This window comes from Pongo pygmaeus, chromosome 2 (genome assembly GCF_028885625.2).
Source record: "Pongo pygmaeus isolate AG05252 chromosome 2, NHGRI_mPonPyg2-v2.0_pri, whole genome shotgun sequence".
In the NCBI taxonomy this organism is placed as follows: Eukaryota; Metazoa; Chordata; class Mammalia; order Primates; family Hominidae; genus Pongo; species Pongo pygmaeus.
In genome coordinates, this window is record NC_085930.1 from 54,697,193 (window position 1) to 54,719,244 (window position 22,052).

At 38.7% G+C, this 22,052-nt stretch overlaps 1 protein-coding gene across 3 annotated transcripts in view; it reads left to right on the plus strand.

Moving 5' to 3' along the window:
• Positions 1-22,052, plus strand: part of SLC15A2 (solute carrier family 15 member 2) — a 50,572-nt gene that overhangs the window by 19,442 nt on the left and 9,078 nt on the right. For all 3 annotated transcript variants that reach the window (XM_054481087.2, XM_054481086.2, XM_054481088.2), the window contains 14 exons: positions 2,008-2,098; positions 2,398-2,475; positions 9,185-9,267; positions 9,740-9,826; positions 10,005-10,094; positions 10,187-10,231; positions 11,315-11,347; positions 11,909-11,997; positions 14,683-14,764; positions 15,346-15,480; positions 16,019-16,183; positions 16,339-16,385; positions 18,420-18,530; positions 19,213-19,309. In XM_054481087.2, the coding sequence (XP_054337062.1) occupies positions 2,008-2,098; positions 2,398-2,475; positions 9,185-9,267; positions 9,740-9,826; positions 10,005-10,094; positions 10,187-10,231; positions 11,315-11,347; positions 11,909-11,997; positions 14,683-14,764; positions 15,346-15,480; positions 16,019-16,183; positions 16,339-16,385; positions 18,420-18,530; positions 19,213-19,309 (1,233 nt within the window). The remainder of the gene's footprint in view (positions 1-2,007; positions 2,099-2,397; positions 2,476-9,184; positions 9,268-9,739; positions 9,827-10,004; positions 10,095-10,186; positions 10,232-11,314; positions 11,348-11,908; positions 11,998-14,682; positions 14,765-15,345; positions 15,481-16,018; positions 16,184-16,338; positions 16,386-18,419; positions 18,531-19,212; positions 19,310-22,052) is intronic.

Genomic DNA, 22,052 nt, shown 5'->3' on the forward strand with positions numbered 1-22,052 from the left:
TATTCAATGCTGGATACTGGCCATTAATAGTGAGGAAAACTGAAACAGTTTCAAAGGAAAGAGACCAGGGTGGTAGATGAACTAAAGGCATGTCTTATGAGGAAAGGTTGAAGGAAATAGGGATAGTTAGCCCGGACAAGAATTGAGGAGAATACTATAGCTGCTTATAGATGCTGGAAGGATGTCAGCGATTAAACCTGAGACCAATGAGTGAAAGCCTCCAAGAAGCCAGCGTTTTGCTTGATGGGTGGAAAAACTTCAAACAATTGGAAGTAGTAAGTTTACTCTAACTTTAGGTATTTAGGAAGAAATGTGGTAAGCACTTTGGGAATGGGAGGTGATGAGTAGTATACAGATGATTTAAGTATCTCGTTTTGAGATTCCATGAAAGGGGAAAATGACCAATTGCAAGGAAACATAATGAATGTCTATAGATGAATTTCCCTGACTGATCATTCCCTCTCTTCCTAAATACTTTCCATTACCAGTGGTGAAAAATAAATGGGCCTTCATGAGAAAGCAGTGACAAATAGGCAAGGAAATAGTCTATTTCTAGATCTGTCAACATTTCTGGCTTCCTCACTTTTGCTTCCAGTTTTCAGTTTTGTCTGTCTTCATGTATCCATTCCCTCTTCTATAACTGTTATCTTTTTTCCAGTTTCTCTTTTTCTCCCCCACCCCTTCTCTCTTTCTCTCTCTCCCCCCCAACCCCCGCCACTCTCTCTCTCTCTCTTTCCTCTTCCCTCTTTCACTCTGACATAATGCCTATTATCTCTTTCTGCCTCTGCTATCTTGTCCTGTCTTCCAGTGTTTTTCTTACCTTTCAGACCATTTGGGTTATTTTATACTCTTTATCTGTCCAAGAGTCCATAGATCATAATTGCTTGCTGACTTTGGAGAAAGAACCAACTTTTGGCAAGTGGGATCCTGTGTGTGATGAGCTATACAATTTAGATGAGTGGAATAAGGTTTAAATTGAAACCAGGAGAGGAAACAAAACACACTGTAAATAGAAAATGGGGAAGGACTCGTTGTTCTAATGTGGCAGGGAGAGATCTGGGGTGTCAGAATGAAGCATGTCGGTGTATAATGAATGAAACATCAGCAACTTTATTTGAAAGTTGTTTCATTTGGTAACTGCTCCACAAAGATATTTCAATTAGTAAGACAAATCTGCCTCCAGGTTTCCACTAGCCACTTCTAAGCCAGATGATTTCTTTTTAGACTCTCTGGCAAATCTCCGTTAAGCACTAGGTGAACTATTCTCCTTCATTAACAGTTGACTCCACTGTCCTATGTTCTGGTACTATTCCTACCACACACTCCTACCACAAAATCTATTATTTAACTAAATCAGGCATTCACTTAGTTAATACAGTCAATAAACATTTATCGAGTCCCTAATATATGTCGGATGCTGTGCTAGGTATTGGGGATTACAGAAATGAGTGAGATAAAATTTCTGCTCTAAAGAAACTCACAACATACTGAAAAAACAGACACGGGAGGCAGAGGCAGGAGAATGGCTTGAACCCGGGAGGCGGAGTTTGCAGCGAGCTGAGATTGCACCACTGCACTCCAGCCTGGGCAACAGAGTAAGACTCCATCTCAAAAAAACAACAACAACAACAAAAAAAACAAAAAAACAAAAACAAAACACAAACACACACATGAAATAAAAAACCCAGACATTTAATGCAAAGACATTAACATTAGAAAAGCTATATACAGGACACAGTAGTGGCACTGAAGACAGGAAGATTATTTTTAACCTATGCAAAGGCAGGAAAAGAATGCTAAAGCTGCTCTGGAGTTTGAAAGGTGAGTAAATGATTGGGGTCAGCCAGCAATGTTTTTAAATATCTATTAATAATATGAAATTCAGATATTGTGGAGGCAATATCTGAATCTTTCCCTTTGTATGTACCTTCAGCTCTGAATCTGAACATGGAGTGGGGCTGGAGCTAGGGGACATATTGCACTGATGATTTATCCTGTTTGTTTCAGGCAGAGGAACGGACCAGATACTTCTCAGTCTTCTACCTGTCCATCAATGCAGGGAGCTTGATTTCTACATTTATCACACCCATGCTGAGAGGTTAGGATTTTTTTTGAGGGGCCCTGTATAAGGCTTTGCTCTGGTCAGCCAAAAAGCTGTTCAAGGCTTTCTCCTGTCCATAGCCTCCTTTTATAAGAGCTTGATAATCTGTGAAAATTTATTTTAGCCTTGATTTGTCTGGCCCAAAAGAAGAACTATGGATTAGGTGATGGGAGGAAAGAGGGTGGTTATGTCTATTCTACAAGCTCAGGTTTATTCAACAACCTGAGCTTGTAGAATAAAACATCAAATATTCAAGACTCAGAGTTACTTTCCTCCTCCCATCCCATTTTCTTCAGGAGATGTGCAGTGTTTTGGAGAAGACTGCTATGCATTAGCTTTTGGAGTTCCAGGACTGCTCATGGTAATTGCACTTGGTAAGTGCAGTGAAGCAAAGGAAACTAATAATCATTGATACCTGATACATGTAAAGCATCATGTAGGCACTTTACACAAGCTGTTTCATTCAGTCCTCACACCAGGCCTATTAGGTAACTGTTATTGTAAGGGTTTCCCCTCAACTTTGGAGATAGATTCTGAATGAAGTCAGAAACTTTAAGAAAAAAGTGCCTAAGGTTGCATAACCAATAAGATGCTTTCTGGGGAGCCTTAAAAAAGATCAAACTCTGGGCCAGTCAGGGACTTTGGCATTTTTTTAGTATCTCAGGTCATTCTAATGTACAGTCAAGGTGGAGATCCACTGCTCTACACTACAATATATAGGGAAGCAAGGAAGGTAATCCTCTTTCAAACTAGTTTACTTCATATGATACTTATTTATCTGGTAATTGGAAAAGATTTTAAATTCTCCAAGACTTTTAAAACAACTTCTAGGTTTAGCTATATCTGCCCTGCTCTGTAGTGCCCCCAAAGAGTTTGCCCTTGAGTAAAGAGAATAAGAGGAGTTGGATAAGTAGGTGAAAATTAATGCAACTTAAATCAAGTGGCATTCTCTTTATCCCTGAGAACCCAGTCCTGGAAGAGAAGAGGGATGTGGTGTTCCTTATTTTACACAGCCTAAGAGAAAACTTGGGCATAATTATTTCTAATCATTGACCTGGAAACCTGTTCTCCACTCTGAGCCTTAGGGTGACACCCCCCTGGAAGATAGCCAGTGCAAACCCATAAAGAGCTCAACAGAAGAAAAACAGCTTAGAGACTCAATGTTCAGTGTATTTTCTACCAGAGGGTTGATGGGAGGGCGCTGATAGTAGTACTCAGAATTCCCAATGCCAAGGGAATTTATTATAGGTGAGCTGTGATAATATATTCTTTACTTCCTTCTGCATTCAAAGCCAAATATTTTCCCGAATATTTGCATGATAATAATATTTACATAACAGAGTAATTATGAAGATAAAACAGAGATGCTATAAATGAAATGTTTCATAAATTATGAAATGTTAAACAAGTGCTAGCTGTCATTATTAGTCAGCAGCTTCAGTTTTCTGGGTGCTAATCAATAACTCAATTCTCTGATCTTTTACTGTAATTAATTTCTTTTTTCTTTTTTGAGACGGAGTCTCGCTCTGTCGCCCAGGCTGGAGTGCAGTGGCATGATCTCGGCTCACTGCAAGCTCCACGTCCCGGGTTCACGCCATTCTCCTGCCTCAGCCTCCCAAGTAGCTGGGACTACAGGTGCCCACCACCATGCCTGGCTAATTTTTTGTATTTTTAGTAGAGACGGGGTTTCACCGTGTTAGCCAGGATGGTCTTGATCTCCTGACCTCATTATCTGCCCGCCTCAGCCTCCCAAAGTGCTAGGATTACAGGCGTGAGCCACTGCGCCCAGCCAATTAATTTATTTTTTCATTCACTCATTTTTTTAACCAACATTTAATGAACCTATTGTGTACCATATTATGTGCTAGGTATTGGGATCACATTGGTGAATTAGATACCTAGAGCATTCATGTTCCCAAAGAACTTATATAGTTCAGTAGGGAGAGGAAGACAAACAAATAAAAAGAATTTACAATATAATATGATCAGTATTTCCCAGATCAATATAGTATGATCTAGGAAAGTACAGAGAGAGCTATGGGAATGCATAGAAGCAATGTTTAATTAAGACCTTGAAGGACCAGGCATAGTGGCTCACACCTGTAATCCCAGCACTTTGGGAGGCCGAGACAGGAGGATTGTGTGAGCTCAGGAGTTTGAGACCATCCTAGACAACATAGCATGACTCCATCTATACAAACATTTAAAAATTAGCCGAGTATGATGGCGCACACCTATGATCCCAACTATTTGGGAGGCTGAGATGGGAGGATTGCTTGAGCCCAGAAGGTCAAGGCTGCAATGAGCCATGATTGTGCCACTGCACTTCAGCCTGGGCAACAGAGCAAGCCCCTGTCTCAAAAATAAATAAATGAATAAAATAATAAATAAATAAATAATACTTTGGGGGTTGTAAAAAGTTTGCCTAAAGAAATGACATTTAAGGTGAGACCTAAGGGCCAAACAGCAATTAATCAATAAAGAAATTATAAGTGATGCAGAAAGAGGTTACAGTAGCTGTAAGACAAGAGGCTGAGAAATAGCATGACATGTTTAAAGGTTTTAAAGGCATTCAGATTACCTAAAGAATAAAAAAGAATGATAAAGAGGAGAAACTGCCAGAAACCAGATAACGAAGGGCCTTTATTTATTTATTTATTTATTTTTATTTTTATTTTTAATTTATTATTATCATACTTTAGGTTTTAGGGTACATGTGTGCAATGTGCAGGTTAGTTACATATGTATACATGTGCCATGCTGGCGCACTGCACCCACTAACTCATCATCTAGCATTAGGTATATCTCCCAATGCTATCCCTCCCCCCCCCACCACCCCACAATTTAAACCAAAAAGAAATTAGAACTTTATTGTGAGGGAGAGTGGGGAACTCTAAAAACATTTTAACAGAGGAATAATTGCTAGATTTTAATTTTTCAATGATGTTTCTATAATGTAGAGAAAGGATTGTGTTGGAGTGAGGCAAGGATAATATTTATTTTGATTACCGAATTTTTTGATACTTGCTTAAATTTAGTGCTTGAGATGAGTGCTTCACTCAGTTTACCCTAATCTGGCACTGGTTGAATTAACAAACCTTAGAATGATTAGATATGTTAAGTGAGGGAGAAGATAAGTCAAGGTTTAATGTAGTGTTCTGGACCTTGAACAACTGGGTAGGTAGTGGGGTTATTAACTGAGATAGTGAGGAAAAGCCAGTTTGGGGCAATGTTGATAAATTTAGTTTTGAACATGTTGCATTTTATATGTTCTTGGAATATTTAATTGGAGTTACCAAACAGTTATTTGGAAATACAGGATTAGAGCTTAGAAGAAATGTTTACACTGCAGATATAGATCTGGAGTCATTAGTATATGGGTAGCAATAAACCATGAAATGAAGATAGATAACTAAAAGCTAGTAAGAGTAAGGTTAAAAAAAAAAGTGGGGTGGGGGGGTAGGTTCAAACTTCAAGAAATGCCAGGATTTAAAAACAGGCAAAGAGGAAAAGCCCACAAACGAGACTAAGAAGGAATGGCCAAAGTGGTAATAGTGTTATCTTGGATACCAAGAGATTTCAAGAAGAGATTCATTCAGAGTGATAAATGTTCCTGAGTGGGAGATTAAGATAAGGGTGACAGATGTCTATTAAATACAGCAACAAGGAGGTCACTGATATGATTAGATCAGTTATGGTAAATGGTGGAGGCTGAAGACTGATTGGAGGAGACTGAGAAGTAAATGTTACAGGATTCCTTCGGTGCTGCTTTGTCAGCCAGAAATCTCTGTGGCCACTGCCGCCTCTGTCTGGGCCTTGCTCTGGCCCACTGGGCTCGCTCAGCCTACGACTGGACTGGGCATGTAGCGAGCAGCTTCTGTGTTGGGTGCGGCATCTAGACAAGGGGAACACGGTGGCACCCAAAAACTCGGAGATGCTAGCAATTGCAGAGCCCTAAGAGGTGTTACAGCTCCTGCTCAGGGAGTCCTGAGGTCTGAGCCCCCAGAAATGTTACAGCTGTTCACTCCTATAGTTCAACGAGCAGGAGCATGTTACAACTCTCTCCTGTAGTCTAGCCAGCGGGAGCGTGTTACGGCTCTTTTATTCCCGCTGCCCATAGCTTGGCGAGCTGCCCAGGGGTATCACAGCCCTTTCATTCCCACCACCCACAGCTCAGCAAGTTCCGGGTTCTTGTCCCATGACAAAGAGGAATGGGGTGTGTGGACACCAGAGAGTGAGTAAAGCAGAGAAGAATTTTATTGAGTGGCAGAAGGAAAGCTCTGAGCTCCTAGAGGGGACCCGAAGTAGGTAGCCGTCTGTGAGGCTTAGTGTGGGTTTTTTATGGGCTTTGATTGGGGGAGTGCATGCTGATTGGTCCATGGGTGGGTTTGGAAAAAGTACCACTTGATTGGTTAAAAGGAATCATCCAAAAGGAACCAATGGAGAGAGAGGATAAGACGGAGATAGAAGTTCTCACTCAGGCCGTGGACTCTATCAGGAACCGGCAACTCGGTTTTCAGACTTTAAACTGTCTTTGGCTTGAAGGTCGGGTTTCACTGGGACCCGTCCGTGTCTGCCTAGGAATTTGTCTGTCTCTTGTCACGATCAGTCAGAAAGTGAAATAGTATTTATAGTTGGAAGGTGACATGGATTCAAGAGAGGATATTGAGCATGTGTGAATATTATTAGGAATAATCCAGTGGAGAAAGAGGTTGAAGAGACAAGATAAAGACAGTATAATCAGTATGAAAAAACATATGAACAAATTAGCTTTGGATAGGAGGAGTAATATCACCTTCACCTACCTGGAGGGAGGACAGGATGAGTGTGGATACAAGAATTAATAGATTTGGTGGCAGAGAGTTGAAGGAGTTTCCATTTGAAGGTTTCCATTTTCTTTGTGAAGTAAGAGGCAACATCATCTACTAGAAGGAGTAGATAGTAGAGAAATTCAAGGTTTATACTCATCTTCTTTAGTTAAGTGTCTTTGACATGTAAGTATGACTTTAGTTGATTACATAAGTCTTCCTATTATCACTCCACTGTCACTATTGCAACCAGCATTCCTGAGGTGTCCAGCCTCTTTCTAGGATCATTCTTAGTTTCAGGAGCAGTTTATTTCCTACCCAAAATTTTCCTCTTGTCTGGGTATCTCTTTTTTTTTTTTTTATTTTTGGAGACAGAGTCTCGCTGTATCAGCAGGCTGGAGTGTGGTGGCGCAATCTCAGCTCCCTGCAACCTCCGCCTCCGAGGTTCAAGTGATTCTCCTGCCTTAGCGCCTAAGTAGCTGAGACTACAGGTGCGCGCCACCACGCCCAGCTAATTTTTGTATTTTTAGCAGAGACGGGGTTTCACCATGTTGGCCAGGTTGGTCAGCTCGATCTCTCGACCCTGTAATCCATCCGCCTTAAGCTTCCAAACTGCTAAGTTTACGGGTGTGAGCCACTGCGCCCAGCCATCTAGGTACTTTTTTATCTGCCCACTTGACTCTCAGGGTTAGCATTCCTCCACTGAACTATTTTTTCTATCAACCACGAGAAGGATGTTATAGATAAAGGATGCTATTTGGAGAAGCTTTGGGGAAATTGAGAGGATAAATGAGAAAAAGTGGTAGAGTGAATCTGAATGAGAGGAATGGAGATATTGAAAAGTGATGGGAGAGAAAAGTAAACTGATTTGTGCATTCTGATGTGTAAGGATACTGGAAAATGCTACTGGTCACTGAGAAAATCATCTTTAGCAGAGGATCTACTAGAGGCGCATCACGCTGAAGCTGAGAAATCTGTTAAGGAGGAAAGTGCATCTGGGAGGGAACCAAGATGGAGTTTTTCTACTGATTTTAATTGAATGAAATTGAAAAAAAAACACTATTTTATAACTACAAAGGTAATACCAGCTCATTGTTAATTTGGAAAATAAAAGGAAAATTAAAGAAATGAAATTCCCTTACAATTAGCTGTGGAGATGTGGTTAAAGGACAGAGATATGGGCTGAAAGAAACAGAATGAGCTCAAGAACAGAAATAGTATAGAATAGAAGTGTTTGTAGAAATGATGAATAGTGGTTACAGCATAGGGTATCTCAAAAAGATTGGTGAAATATAAAGTGGGAAACTGCAGGTTGAGGTGAACTCCTTTGAGGACAGGGACCTTGTTTTTTTCACCTGTGTTACCAGTAGTGTCTAGTACAGTATGTGGTGTAAGAATTAGTGAGTGAGATGCATTATAAGGATTAAATACATGGATTTTTGAGTCAGTCAAGCCTCAGGTCAAAAGTCCAGTTCTGGTGTCTTCTAGCAGTGTAATCTTGTACAAGGTGCTTAATTTCCTTAATATTCCTTCATGTATAAAATAGAGGTAGTGGTACATATTTTGTCAAGCTAAATCAGTTAATGTATGTAAAATGCTTAACAAGTTACATGTGATAAACCTTCAAATAGATGGTAGGGATAACAATAACCATTAGGATAACAATGAATTTGGGAAGGTCTTTCATGTCAGGAGTTTGGGTCAGTTAAGTATTAATAGATCCTGGAAAGAAACATTTGGCATCAGATTAAAGAAGGAAGAGACTAGGGAATGAGAAACTAGTTGGTGGCCATTTTAATAATCCAAAGTACAAGTTGTGAAGTCCTGAACAAGAGTGGTAGCAGTAGTAAAGTGAAAGAGGGGGCAAATAAGCAATACATTAAAGAAAGAAGACCAATAAAACTTGGTAACATTTCAGATATGGAGATGGAGAAAGAAGAGTAAGAAGTCAAAGATGACTTCCACTTCTGTGATTACATGAAAGTCTCAATAGATATCTCTCTTAACAACATACCATTTTATCTTCTCTTGGCTCCTGCAATTTTGATAACTCCAAAAGTCAGGAAATGTAAGTCAGTTCCCTCTTTATGAGATTTGCCAGCCACTCCCACAGTTCAGCAGCGTGTCCTTAGTGCTGATATACTGAATGTGCTATTTAGGTTGGTGCAAAAGTTATTGCAGTTTTTGCCATTGAAAGTAATGGCAAAACTGCAATAACCTTTGCACCAACCTAATAAATGAGAAGCTAAGAACCTTGTTTGTGTATCAACTGCAGTTGTGTTTGCAATGGGAAGCAAAATATACAATAAACCACCCCCTGAAGGAAACATAGTGGCTCAAGTTTTCAAATGTATCTGGGTAAGTCCATAAATTGTTTTCTTGCCTTTTTCAATCAAAAGAAAGAGATGCTATGCTGAGAATATGGGCCTTCAAACATGGGCATACATTTTTCTCAATGACCTCTGTTCTATTTCATGTTTTTTAACAAGCTGAGATTAACCAGTCTTCTTCTTATGCCTCTACTTAACCATTAAGTTAAAAAAAGTAATCATCTTTTTAAGTTGGCAAAAATCTTCTGAAACGTAATTATATATAGACAGATAACATTTTTTCTTTTTTTGTTGTTATTTTTTATTTTGAATGGCAAGTTCTTTCTTAAAGTGATAGATAAAATTATATCAGAAATATTCTGAAATTCAATGCCTGATTAGGTCAAAGAGTTGGAATAAGTCACTAAAAGTATGGTGTTTGAAGGAAGGTATAATAAGTTGGAAAAGGCAGAGGATGTTTTTCTCTTTGTCTCTCCCATGATGTCTATGCTCTGCCCTAGTTTGCTATTTCCAATCGTTTCAAGAACCGTTCTGGAGACATTTCAAAGCGACAGCACTGGCTAGACTGGGCAGCTGAGAAATATCCAGTAAGTTGGAAATGCAGAAACATCTTATGGCTTGATAGAGTCTTTCCTAATGTTCAAAATAATTCTATCCTACTGCATTCAACCTCCTGTCTACTGTTTTTTGGACACTTCTACTTTAAGCAAGAAAGCCATGTACAGAACTTCTAGCATTTCTGCCCATTCTTCCTCCTTTTTGCAGAAGCAGCTCATTATGGATGTAAAGGCACTGACCAGGGTACTATTCCTTTATATCCCATTGCCCATGTTCTGGGCTCTTTTGGATCAGCAGGTAAGAATAGTTCTTTTGGACATTACCGCTCCTTACAGCCATTTCCCTCTCACAGGAAAGGGATTTCTCATAACAGGATCTGTTTGCCCTAGGGTTCACGATGGACTTTGCAAGCCATCAGGATGAATGGGAATTTGGTGAGTAGAAGAGATTTTCCAGAGAAGTCTATTATTTTCTTCATCATCCATATTGGGAAAAAATTAATTTCTTTGTGGTTTTGCCTGAAAACAAACAAGATCTTCAGAGAAGTGCTTTTAGCCTGAAGGTACCGTGTAGGCAAAGATAAAGAAAGCTAGTTTAGAAATAAAAACCAGAATCTTCTCTTTAGAAATCAGAAACATAAGGATGAGAAAGTTTCAATGTATACGAGGAAGTATTGAGAGGCTAGCAAATGAAGTGATGCATAACCTGGGATAATGATTTTCTTCTGTCTAAGCCTATCCCAGAGCACAGCAGGGACAGGTTTGAGTGGCACTACTACACAATTGGTCTATCTCTTCAACAAGGATCACAGCAGGGGACCTGTGGGAAATGGAATATTTTGTATGTATGGATATGGAAAGAATGAGAAGGTTATACATATTATTTTCTCTTTTTCCAAACTCCATTCTTTAGCCCACTCAAATAAGGTACCATCTCTGCTCTCAATTGTTCTTTTCCTAGATTAGTGTATTATTTTTCTATCTTCTCAGTTTTTGAAAGACAGAGTAGAATGATACCAGGGTCTTATTAGTCAGTCTATTTGGAGCCTGCAAAATATAATTTTACCTTTTCCCTTCCTCTGGCTGTCTCTTATTTACCATGGTGGTCTTCTTGTTGACCCTCTGGAGAACAACTTTGGAAACACTATGTGTCAGGGGGAGTCTTCACCCTAACCATGATGTCTTGCCCTTCATATTATTACAACCTAGAACTGCAGTTGCTGAGATCAATAAAAATGCACTGATTCTATTCTCTTTCAAGTTAAGGAAAGCATAATACATAGAAAAGAATTTCTCCCTTAGGCCCATCTGCCTGGCAAACATAACCAGAAGCTTTCCCAAGTCTGTTCCCATCCCCCAAATAATCTTAACAGCAAAATAGTGGCCCTGAACCAAAGGCCTGATGAATTTTCTCTCATATGTTTCTCACTTGCTAACTAGCAAAATTATTGATCTAGGCCAACAATTTTTTTTCTTTTCTTCAGACATCATCTAAATTAATTTGTTAAAATGTTTCAGGGGTTTTTTGTGCTTCAGCCGGACCAGATGCAGGTATGTGACTCTTCTATAGCCATGGGGACTTACTTGTTTCCTTATCTGTGCCTCCACCTGCAGTATTAGGATTAACAACCATAATTTGATGCTTTTCTCCTTGTACACTGATAAGGGCCAAGCTTCAACATGAAAACATTCTCTTTAAGCCCCACCCTTCTCCTTCACATATCCTGTTAAGTACTTAGCTTGCCACAGGTAAAGTATAAGCATTGGATTTTTTTCCAAGTCAAGATAGTATAATGAAAATCTTGTAAAAGAAATTGTAAGGCTTATTTTGTGAGCAATGAAGTCATGAGAGGAAAGAGCTCACAATAAGACTGGCAGAAAGACAGGCTCAGAGTGAAACTTGTCCCTTGGGATATTTGAAAGCTAAAATGCTGTGCAAGGGAAATAGGGTCTTGGGTGTAAATGGACTGAGGAATGTGGAGTCATTCTGTACTTACAATGACAAAAGTGTGTGTAGATGTGAGACAGAGTATACACAAGCAAATGAGTGCAGTGCTCACACTCATAATAGGAGAATATTTGTAGCTAATCCTTTTTGTCATGGTGTTACAGGTTCTAAATCCCCTTCTGGTTCTTATCTTCATCCCGTTGTTTGACTTTGTCATTTATCGTCTGGTCTCCAAGTGTGGAATTAACTTCTCGTAAGTGTTCACTATGTCTGTATGGATTACTCCAAATTGACTCAGTCTTTGCCCAGTTTGATAAAGATTCAATGTCAGTATTTTTCTTAGTGATGATTGGTTTTGGTTTATCATCTATCTGCTTCTATTTTTCCATGTTAGACTAAGTGCCTATTGACCCTGAAAAATGAGAATTAGATATAATTAATGAGAGTCGAAGCCATTACTGTGGACTTAACTGTGTAATGTTGAAGGGGCAGGTCTAGGTTTCATGCCAAACCAAAAATATGTGAAATTTAGCTCCTAAACCAACTTTCTTCTTTGTTCTTGAATGTTGTCTCTTCAAAGAAACTCAAGGCCTTTGATGACTACTAATCCCTTTAAATCTCCTTTGTCCCTACGAAACAAATGGGGAACCTAGAAGGACTGAGGACTGAATTATTCCCAATTACTGCCTGAAATTTTTTCTAAATAGAAGGATTAGTCTTTTTTAGAGTTTCGCAAAAGAAGGTTTCAAGCCTTCTTTCATTCTTGATTTAATAGCAATTTCATTTTGATGACCACTTTACCAAATGAAAATGGCCCTTTGTCATTTGTTCATTGAGCAGATGTTGGGAAGTTTAGGACCAAGTGTCATGAAAATATAAATCAAGCAAAAAAAAAAACAAAAAAACCACATTTCCCTCAAAGAGTTTATTACTTAGTAAAGGGGCTAGAGTATATATATATAAAATACAACTACTACACAGGTAAAATAAGTGTCCTAAGAAGGGAAGATCAAGTGCCAAGGAGATATAGAAAAGAAAAAGTCCCTCCCCTGCCAAGGCCAACAGATTTCTGCAGAGGAATGTGAGGTAAAGCATGTACGGCACTTGGCATATGGTATTTGTTCAATAAACCTGGTTGTATTGCCATTATTTTTGGTATTATGACAAAGCAAATAGAAAAACCATCATAAGCAAAGATGGAGGTGGGTAAATGTGGTGTATCACAGAGAAGAGCAGTTCAATGTGACTCAAGAACAAGAAGAAGGAAGAATGTAGGAAGGGGAGTTCTAGGAAATCCCTTGAAAAGTAATTGGTCATGGAAACATGGATTTAAAAAAGAAAAGTAATTGGGATCAAATCAGGAAAAGTCTTTGATATAGTTTGAATATTTGTACCCACTCAAATCTCATGCTGAAATGTAATCCCCAATGTTGGATGTTGGAGGTGGGGTCTGGTGGGAGGTAGTTGGATCATGGGGATGAATTCCTCATGAATGGTTTAGTGCTATCCCATTGGTGCTGTCCTCATGATAGTGAGTTCTAGTGAGATCTGACCATTTAAAAGCATGTAGTATCTCCCTACCCTTCACTTGCTCCTGCTTTCACCATGTGACATGCCTGTTTCCCCAGAGGGTACAAGCCATAAACCTTGGTGGCTTCTACATGGTGTTAAGCCTGCAGGCATACAGAGTGCAAGAATGAAGAATGCTTGGCACCCTTCACCTAGATTTCAGAGGCTGTATGAGAAAGTGTGGGTGTTCACGCAGAAACCTGCTGCAGGGGTGGAGCCCCCAGAGAGTACCTCTACTAGGGCAGTGTGGAGGTAAAATGTGGGGTTGGAGCCCCCACACAGAGTCCCCACAAGGACACTGCCTAGTGGAGCTGTGAGAAGGGGAACACCATCCTCCAGACCCCAGAATGATAGACCCACTGGCAGCTTGCACCCTGGGCCTGGAAAACCACAGGCACTCAACAACCTGTGAGAGCAGCCACAGGGGCTGAACTCTGCAAAGCCACAGGGGTGGAGCTATCCAAGTCCTTGGGAGCCCACCCCTTGTACTGGTGTGCCCTGAATGTGGGACATGGAGTCAAAGGAGATTATTCTGGAACTTTAAGATTTAATAACTGCCCTGCTGGGTTTCAGACTTGCCTGGGGCCTGTAGCCCATTTGTTTTGGCCAGTTTCTCCCTTTTGGAATGGGAATGTTTACCCAGTGCCTATACCCCCATTTTATTTGGGGAGTCAATAAGTTGTTTTGATTTTATAGGCTCATGGGTGGAAGGGACTTGACTTATTTCAAATGAGACTTTGGACTTGAAACTTTTGATTGAGTTTGTGCTGGAATGAGTTAAAATTTGGGGGACTGTTGGGAAGGTATAATTGTATTTTGCAACATGAGAAGGACATGAGATTTTTGGGGGGCTAGAAATGGAATGATATAGTTTGAATATTTGTCCCTGCCAAAATATCATTTTGAAATGTAATTCCCAGTGATAAAGGTGGGGCCTGGTGGGACATGATTGGATCATGGGAGTGAATTCTCATGAAGGGTTTAGCACCATTCTGTGGTGCTATCCTCATGATAGTGAATGAGTTCTCACAAGATCTGGTCATTTAAAAGTGTGTGGCACCTCCCACCTCCTCGCTTGCTTCTGCTTTCACTATGTGACATGCCTATTCCACCTTTGGCTTCTCCCATGATTGAAAGCTCCTCGAGGTTTCACCAGAAGCTGGGAAGATGCCAGCACTGTGCTTCCTGTAAAGCTGCAGAACCATAAGCCAATTAAACTTCTTTTCTTTATAAATTACCCAGTCTCAGGTATTTCTTTATAGCAATGCAAGAACAGCCTAATGCAGTCTTTAATAATAGGCTACAGAGTTTGGATTTCATCCTTTAGAGTCTAAAGTTTAGATATAATTGTTTCTCCTTTCCACCACAGATCACTTAGGAAAATGGCTGTTGGTATGATCCTAGTGTGCCTGGCATTTGCAGTTGCAGCAGCTGTAGAGATAAAAATAAATGTGAGTTCAGTAATTCTTAAGCTCTATGAGGGCAGGATCATATCTTTCTTATTTGCTCTTTTGACTTGTTCAATCATGATTCCCTGGGACCTAGCACAGTACCTGTTTTATAAAAGGTGCATCATAAGTATTTGTGATAAATAAGTAGATACAGGGGTAAAACAGCATTGCAAAATGAGGCCCACCTCCCACCTGAGTGACTCAGAATGTATTTTCAGGGAATTCTCAAACACTAATATCCAAGATAGCCATCTCCTTAGGGAACACAGGCTTATGTGATGCCTTTCTAGATACTCAAGTAAAAACCTTTTGGCAGATTGAATAGCCACTATTACAGATGAGGCCACAGCTGAGTCAAAAAGCATCGAGTTTGTAAGCTGGCATTGGTACTTGCTACAATGAGCTGATGTTTCCCTCTCCAAGCTGCCTTTAGAGTTTTCTAAGCCAAATATTTTTCAGAGAGAGAAAACTATGTCTACTTGGCTAGTGGACTAGGCTGTCAGAAACAACTGAGATATGTGTTGCCATTGTATCTGAAGGATTATTTGTTGGTGATTCTGACATGTGTTCTTTGCTCTAAGGAAATGGCCCCAGCCCAGTCAGGTCCCCAGGAGGTTTTCCTACAAGTCTTGAATCTGGCAGATGATGAGGTGAAGGTGACAGTGGTGGGAAATGAAAACAATTCTCTGTTAATAGAGTCCATCAAATCCTTTCAGGTGAGGTGTATACCTGAATGAATTAGAAACTCTGTATGCTATATTGATCTTGATTTTTCCTTAACGTTAATTGTATCATAAGCATCTTCCCATGTCTTCAGATAATCTTTGAGCACATGATTTTAATGGGCGTATAATATTCCATTCTATAGATATACCATAGTTTATTTAGACATTTCCACATAGGTATTCAGTTTTTATTATTATACATAATCCTATAATGAACATTCTTATTCATAAATATTTATGCATGCCTCTGATTATTTCTTAGGATAGATTCTAAGAAATAAAATGGCTAGGTTAAAGAAAGGAATTACTAGGTTGAACTTACCTGCACATTGCGCACATGTACCATAAAACCTAAAGTATAATAATAATAATAATAATAATAAAAGAAAAAAAAAATAAATAAATAAATAAAAAAAAAAAAAAAAAGAAAGTGTCTGATGAGGTCACCTACCCTGAGATGCTACATCGTGATGTCCAATATGGAGTAAAAGGTGTATGTGACCTTCATTTTATGTTCTTCATTTTACAGAAAACACCACACTATTCCAAACTGCACCTGAAAACAAAAAGCCAGGATTTTCACTTCCACCTGAAATATCACAATTTGTCTCTCTACACTGAGCATTCTGTGCAGGAAAAGAACTGGTACAGTCTTGTCATTCGTGAAGATGGGAACAGTATCTCCAGCATGATGGTAAGTTGAGGAATTGCCTGTGTTTTAAGTTGTCATCTCAAAGTAATATGACTGTCTCATCAACATCTTACCAAGGATCTGCCCGATGATCAAATTTTCTGAGTATAGGTCTTATTTCATCAGCTGTTACTGATTTTTACTTTCCTCTGTTGCAGGTAAAGGATACAGAAAGCAAAACAACCAATGGGATGACAACCGTGAGGTTTGAATGTCAATGAGATTCCAGGCCACTCTGTTTTCTTGAATCTTGGATCTCTTCTCATCTTTAGGGCTGCATTCTACTTGTTCTGAACAGGAATTCCCTCTCCTAGAATGCCAGGGGCACTGGTGTCAAAAGGCATTTTCTAGGGCAGTGAGAGGCAGATAGGCTTCTTTTCTCATGTGGGGTTCAAAGATGTCTCTATCTGTGTATGCCCCCTGTACTCTGGGGCATAAATCCTTTCTGCTGAATTTTATCTATTTATCTTGCTCTCAGGAAAATAACTGAGTACTTTTCTCTTTGTGATCGCCAGAGAGAAATGTGGAAGAGAGAAAATAATCCTCCCTTCATTTTTGATAGTTGAATATATATCTTTTAAAGTATAGTTTTTATTTTAAGCCTATAGAGGCATCATGGTATAGCACACATTTGGAGTCAAAAGACTTAGTTTTGCATCCAGATAAGGCTGAAGGGTCTTGTCAAATGGTGATGGACAGTTACAGAGATGGAGTACCCACTAGGACATGTGTTCTCTGTGGCCGGTATTAGATATGAAATGGACAGATACACAGGTCTATGGCCACCAAGGTCAGGTGGTTGCTGTTGAGAATAGCATTTTAGTGGAGAACTTTTAGTGAAAAGTCTGGATTTCACTGAAGGGTGGGACAGTCATAATAACTTGCTTTTGAATATGCTTCAAAAAAAGTAAACAGCTCAAAATAAGACAATGTGAGGTCAGAGAGCCATGGGCCCCCAGAAGGGGCATTTTCTAGGTCAATGTAGAATGATCTAAAGTCTACGAATCAACATTCAGGACTCTAGAGGGAAATGTCCTTCTTATTCCTGGGGCCAGAGACCAAATCAAAAACTATCAAAATGGAAATGTACCAAAACCCATCCTGAGAGGACAATCTAGGTGCCAGGTTCAGAAAAATAGAAAGATGGTTCTGGAAGGGTCCAAAGTTTCTGCAGACTCCAAAACAATTATAACAACCTACTCTGGGCTGGGAGTCTGAGTTTTGCATAGGTCACATTGGACTTCATTTATAAGAGGATAAGATATCAGTTTTATGTAAATACTATCATATCTTTATATATGCATAATTATCTTATTTTTCTTAGTAAAGTCTCAGTTGATAGATTCCACCATTATAAGGGAAATAAATTAGATGCACCTAAGCTGGATTAGTGAGGAAATTCAGATTTCCATGAATGATCATGATAGTGTCCATCTAGCTAGAGGTCTGGTGAGGATATGACAGATAAAAGTTCAAGAAAAAGAAAGTTAGGGACAGCTAAGACTATGGATTACTTTTTACGTGTGGGTTCATTCATTTGTCTAGTTAACAATATACATTAGGTACCAGAGACCAAATCAAAAACTGGGGCCAGAGACCAAATCAAAAACTATCAAAATAGAAATGTACCAAAACCCATCCTAAGAGGACAATCTAGGTGCCAGGTTCAGAAAAATAGAAAGATGGTTCTGGAAGGGTCCAAAGTTTCTGCAGACTCCAAAACAATTATAACAACCTACTCTGGGCTGGGAGTCTGAGTTTTGCATAGGTCACGTTGGACTTCATTTATAAGAGGATAAGATATCAGTTTTATGTAAATACTATCATATCTTTATATATGCATAATTATCTTATTTTTCTTAGTAAAGTCTCAGTTGATAGATTCCACCATTATAAGGGAAATAAATTAGATGCACCTAAGCTGGATTACTGAGGAAATTTAGATTTCCATGAATGATCGTGATAGTGTCCGTCTAGCTAGAGGTCTGGTGAGGATGTGACAGATAAAAGTTCAAGAAAAAGAAAGTTAGGGACAGCTAAGACTATGGATTACTTTTTACGTGTGGGTTCATTCATTTGTCTAGTTAACAATATACATTAGGTACCTTTTACGTGCCAGCCACTATTCTAGGCACTTAGGCACTGGGGATATAGTTATACCCGAAACATAAAAGGCCCCTAACCTCTTTTATCAGGTGTTACTGTTTGTTTGATATGTAAATAATATCTCTACCCTCAGGTTTGTTAACACTTTGCATAAAGATGTCAACATCTCCCTGAGTACAGATACCTCTCTCAATGTTGGTGAAGACTATGGTGTGTCTGCTTATAGAACTGTGCAAAGAGGAGAGTAAGTGCATTGCCCCTGTGGACATTTTACTTTCAATAATTGTTTTTTAAGTGCTATCTTTGTATATAGGTGGGGAACTTAGGTGCATGTGGTCTAATTTTGAGTATAGACACACTACTGATCTTTTCCAACTCTTGCTTCCTTCCCTCAGTCTCACTTTTTTCCTGCACAGATATGTTGAGATCACGATTGCCGTGAAGACCACACTATATAGTTAACACAGCCCATCTCTGTATAGTTAACACAGTCCGTCTCTGTGAGTTTCTCAAAGTTTACTGGTTTCCATTTCTACTAAAGAAGGTACTTTGGTACCTTACACTGGCACTTCATTACTTAGAGCTTATCTTCTCAGGTTCACTGTTATAGCCTGTTCTACTAAGTCATAAGATTTGCATGAGGAAAATTCACATGGTACTTAAGTTAACAAAAGAATATGATTTGTAACTTCTTTATTTAGGTTGAATATTTTAGAAAATACCTGACAGGCAATAAAGAGCTCAAATCAGGGACAGAAGCCTGGCATGAAAATAACCTACTCCAAGAAACATTTCTCTTCAAAGATAATTAGTGGCTTCACTGCTTTCCTCACCATCAGTAGAGAGATGAGATCACTTTCGCCTGGAGATGGGAATGCTTTTCTAAGCCTTGATATTTATTCTAACCTAAATTCATCCTGTTCCAGATACCCCTCAGTACACTGTAGAACAGAAGATAAGAACTTTTCTCTGAATTTGGGTCTTCTAGACTTTGGTGCAGCATATCTGTTTGTTATTACTAATGTAAGTAGCTCACAGCCACCTCCTTACCCTCTCTCCATATATATATATGTCTCCTGGGATCCTCTAGGCAGGGGCAGAAAACAAAACAGAAGACTCTGTGGCAAAGCAGACACATATATTTATTTCTAGCATAAGATGACAGGTTCTACATTGACTTTATTTATTTTTATTTTTATTTTTTTTTGAGACGGAGTTTCGCTCTCGTTGCCCAGGCTGGAGTGCAGTGGCACCATCTCGACTCACTGCAACCTCTGCCTCCCAGGTTAAAGTGATTCTTCTGCCTCAGCCTCCCCAAGTGTCTGGGATTACAGGCATACACTACCACCATGCCCAGCTAATTTTTGTATTTTTAGTAGAGATGGGGTTTTGCCATGTTGGCCAGGCTGATCTCAAACTCCTGACCTCAGATGATCCACCAGCCTCAGCCTCCCAAAGTGCTGAGATTACAAGCGTGAGTCAACGCACCTGGCTCTACAGTGACTTTAGAAAGCCCACTGTCTCTGTAGGGGTTGTTAAGAGATAACATCAACAACAAGCAAAGGGTCTTGGGGAAGGAGAGACATAATTTATCTTGAGCCATCACTGTGAGATGCCACGGCCTGCTCCAGTCTCATTATGTCTCCAAGCAAACAAGTTATTTATGAAAAAGTACTTATGTCTTCTTGGCTGGCTTCATATGCAGATCTTCTCACTCTCTGGAAATTTGATCTGCTAGCATGTCACAGTCTGAAATACTGAAACTGATAATAATGTCAATCCCTACACAAAGTTTGGGGATCAGTTAACTGTGATCTGTCAAAAACAATTGTCCTAGCAGTCAGGGCAGAGTAACTCTGATTTTAATTTTGATGTCAATCTTGACTTTAATCTTGTTATTTCATTGCTATTCATACTGTATTAAAGACTAAAAGATAGTAAATAAGAAAAAGAGAAAACATTTCTAGAGGTTTGATGAGAATCCAATCTACAAAGTTCTATTTATTTTACTAATTAATTAATTTAATTAACTTGATCCCTTTGGTGTGTCATTTTTATAACAGCTTTATTGAGATATAATTGATATACCATAAAATTCACCCACTTAAAGTATCCAATGATTTTAAATATATTAGTATAGTCAATATATGTTAATATGTGTTCATTATATAGAAGGAATATATATCCAATAATATATATTCAATGGTTTTTACTATATTCACAGATTTGTGCCATTTAGGAACACTTTTTATCACCCCTCCCAAAAAATAACATACCCATTAGCAGTCATTCCCCATTTCCTCTTAAACCACTAGTCTACTTTGTCTGTAAATTCTATTCTGGATATGTCATATAAATGGAATCATACAGTATGTGCCATTTTGTGTCTGGCTTCTTTCACTTAGCATGTTTTTCAAGGCTCTTCCATGTTGTAGCATGTATCAGTGTTTTATTTCTTTTTATTGCAAGGTAATATTCCATTGCATGGATATAATACATTTTATTTATTTATCAATTGATGTACATTTGAATTGTTTCTACCGTTTGACTCTTGGGAATAATGCTGTTATGAACATTCATGTACAAGTTTTATGTGGACATATGTTTTCATTTCTTTTGGATAGGTTACTAGCAGTGGAATTGCTGGGTCACCTGGTGACTCTATGTTTAACCATTTGTGGACTTTTCCAAAGTGACTGCACTGTTTACATTTCCACCAATCACGTATATGAGTTGCAGTTTTTCTACATCTTCACCAACACTTGTTTTGTGTCTTTTTATTATAGCCACTCAGTGTGGGTGTGAAATGACATCTCATTGTGGTTTTCATTGCCATTCCCCTGATGGCTAAAGATTTGGAGCATTTTTTCTTGTCTTTATCAGTCATTTGTGTATTTTCTTTGAAGAAGTGTCTCTTCAGATCCTCTGCCTAATTTCTAATTTGGTTATTTGTATTTTTTTATTAGTTTTAAGCATTCTTTATATATTTTTAGATATATCTGTTATCATATATAATTTGCAAAATCTCACTTTCAGTAGGTTGTCTTTTAACTTTCTTGATGGTATCTGTTGAAGCAGAAAAATTTTTAGTTATGATGAAGTTCAATTTATCTATTTTTTCTTTGGTTGATTGTGCTTTTGATGTCATATCTAATCCAAAGTCATAAGAATCTGTGCCTATGTTTTCTTCTAAGAGTTTTATAGTTAATTCATTTTGAGATAAATTTTGTATATGGTATATGGTATAAGGTCCAGCCTCATTCTTTTGTATATGTATATCTAGTTGTCCCAGGACAATTTCTGGAAAAGACTATTCTTCCCCTATTAAATGTTCTTGACATTTTTATCAAAATTCAATTGATCATAAATGTAAAGGCATTTTTCTGGACTCTTAAGTCCATTTCATTGATCTGTATGTTTATCCTTGTGCCAGTACCACACTGTCTTGATTACTGTTGCTTCGTAGTAAGATTTGAATTCAGAGAGTATGAGTCTCCAGGCTTCTTCTTTTTTAAGACTGATCTGCCCATTCTGGGTCCCATGAATTTTCACATGAATTTTAGGGTCATCTTAAGATCAGAAGCCAGCTGGGATTTTGATAGGGATTGCATTGAGTCTGAAGATCATTTTAGGGAATACTATTGCCATATTAACAATATTAAGTCTTCTGATCAGTGAACATGAGATATCTTTCTATTTATTTAGGTCTTCTTTAATTTTTTCAACAATGTTTTGTAGTTTATTTTATTTTATTTTATCTTATTTA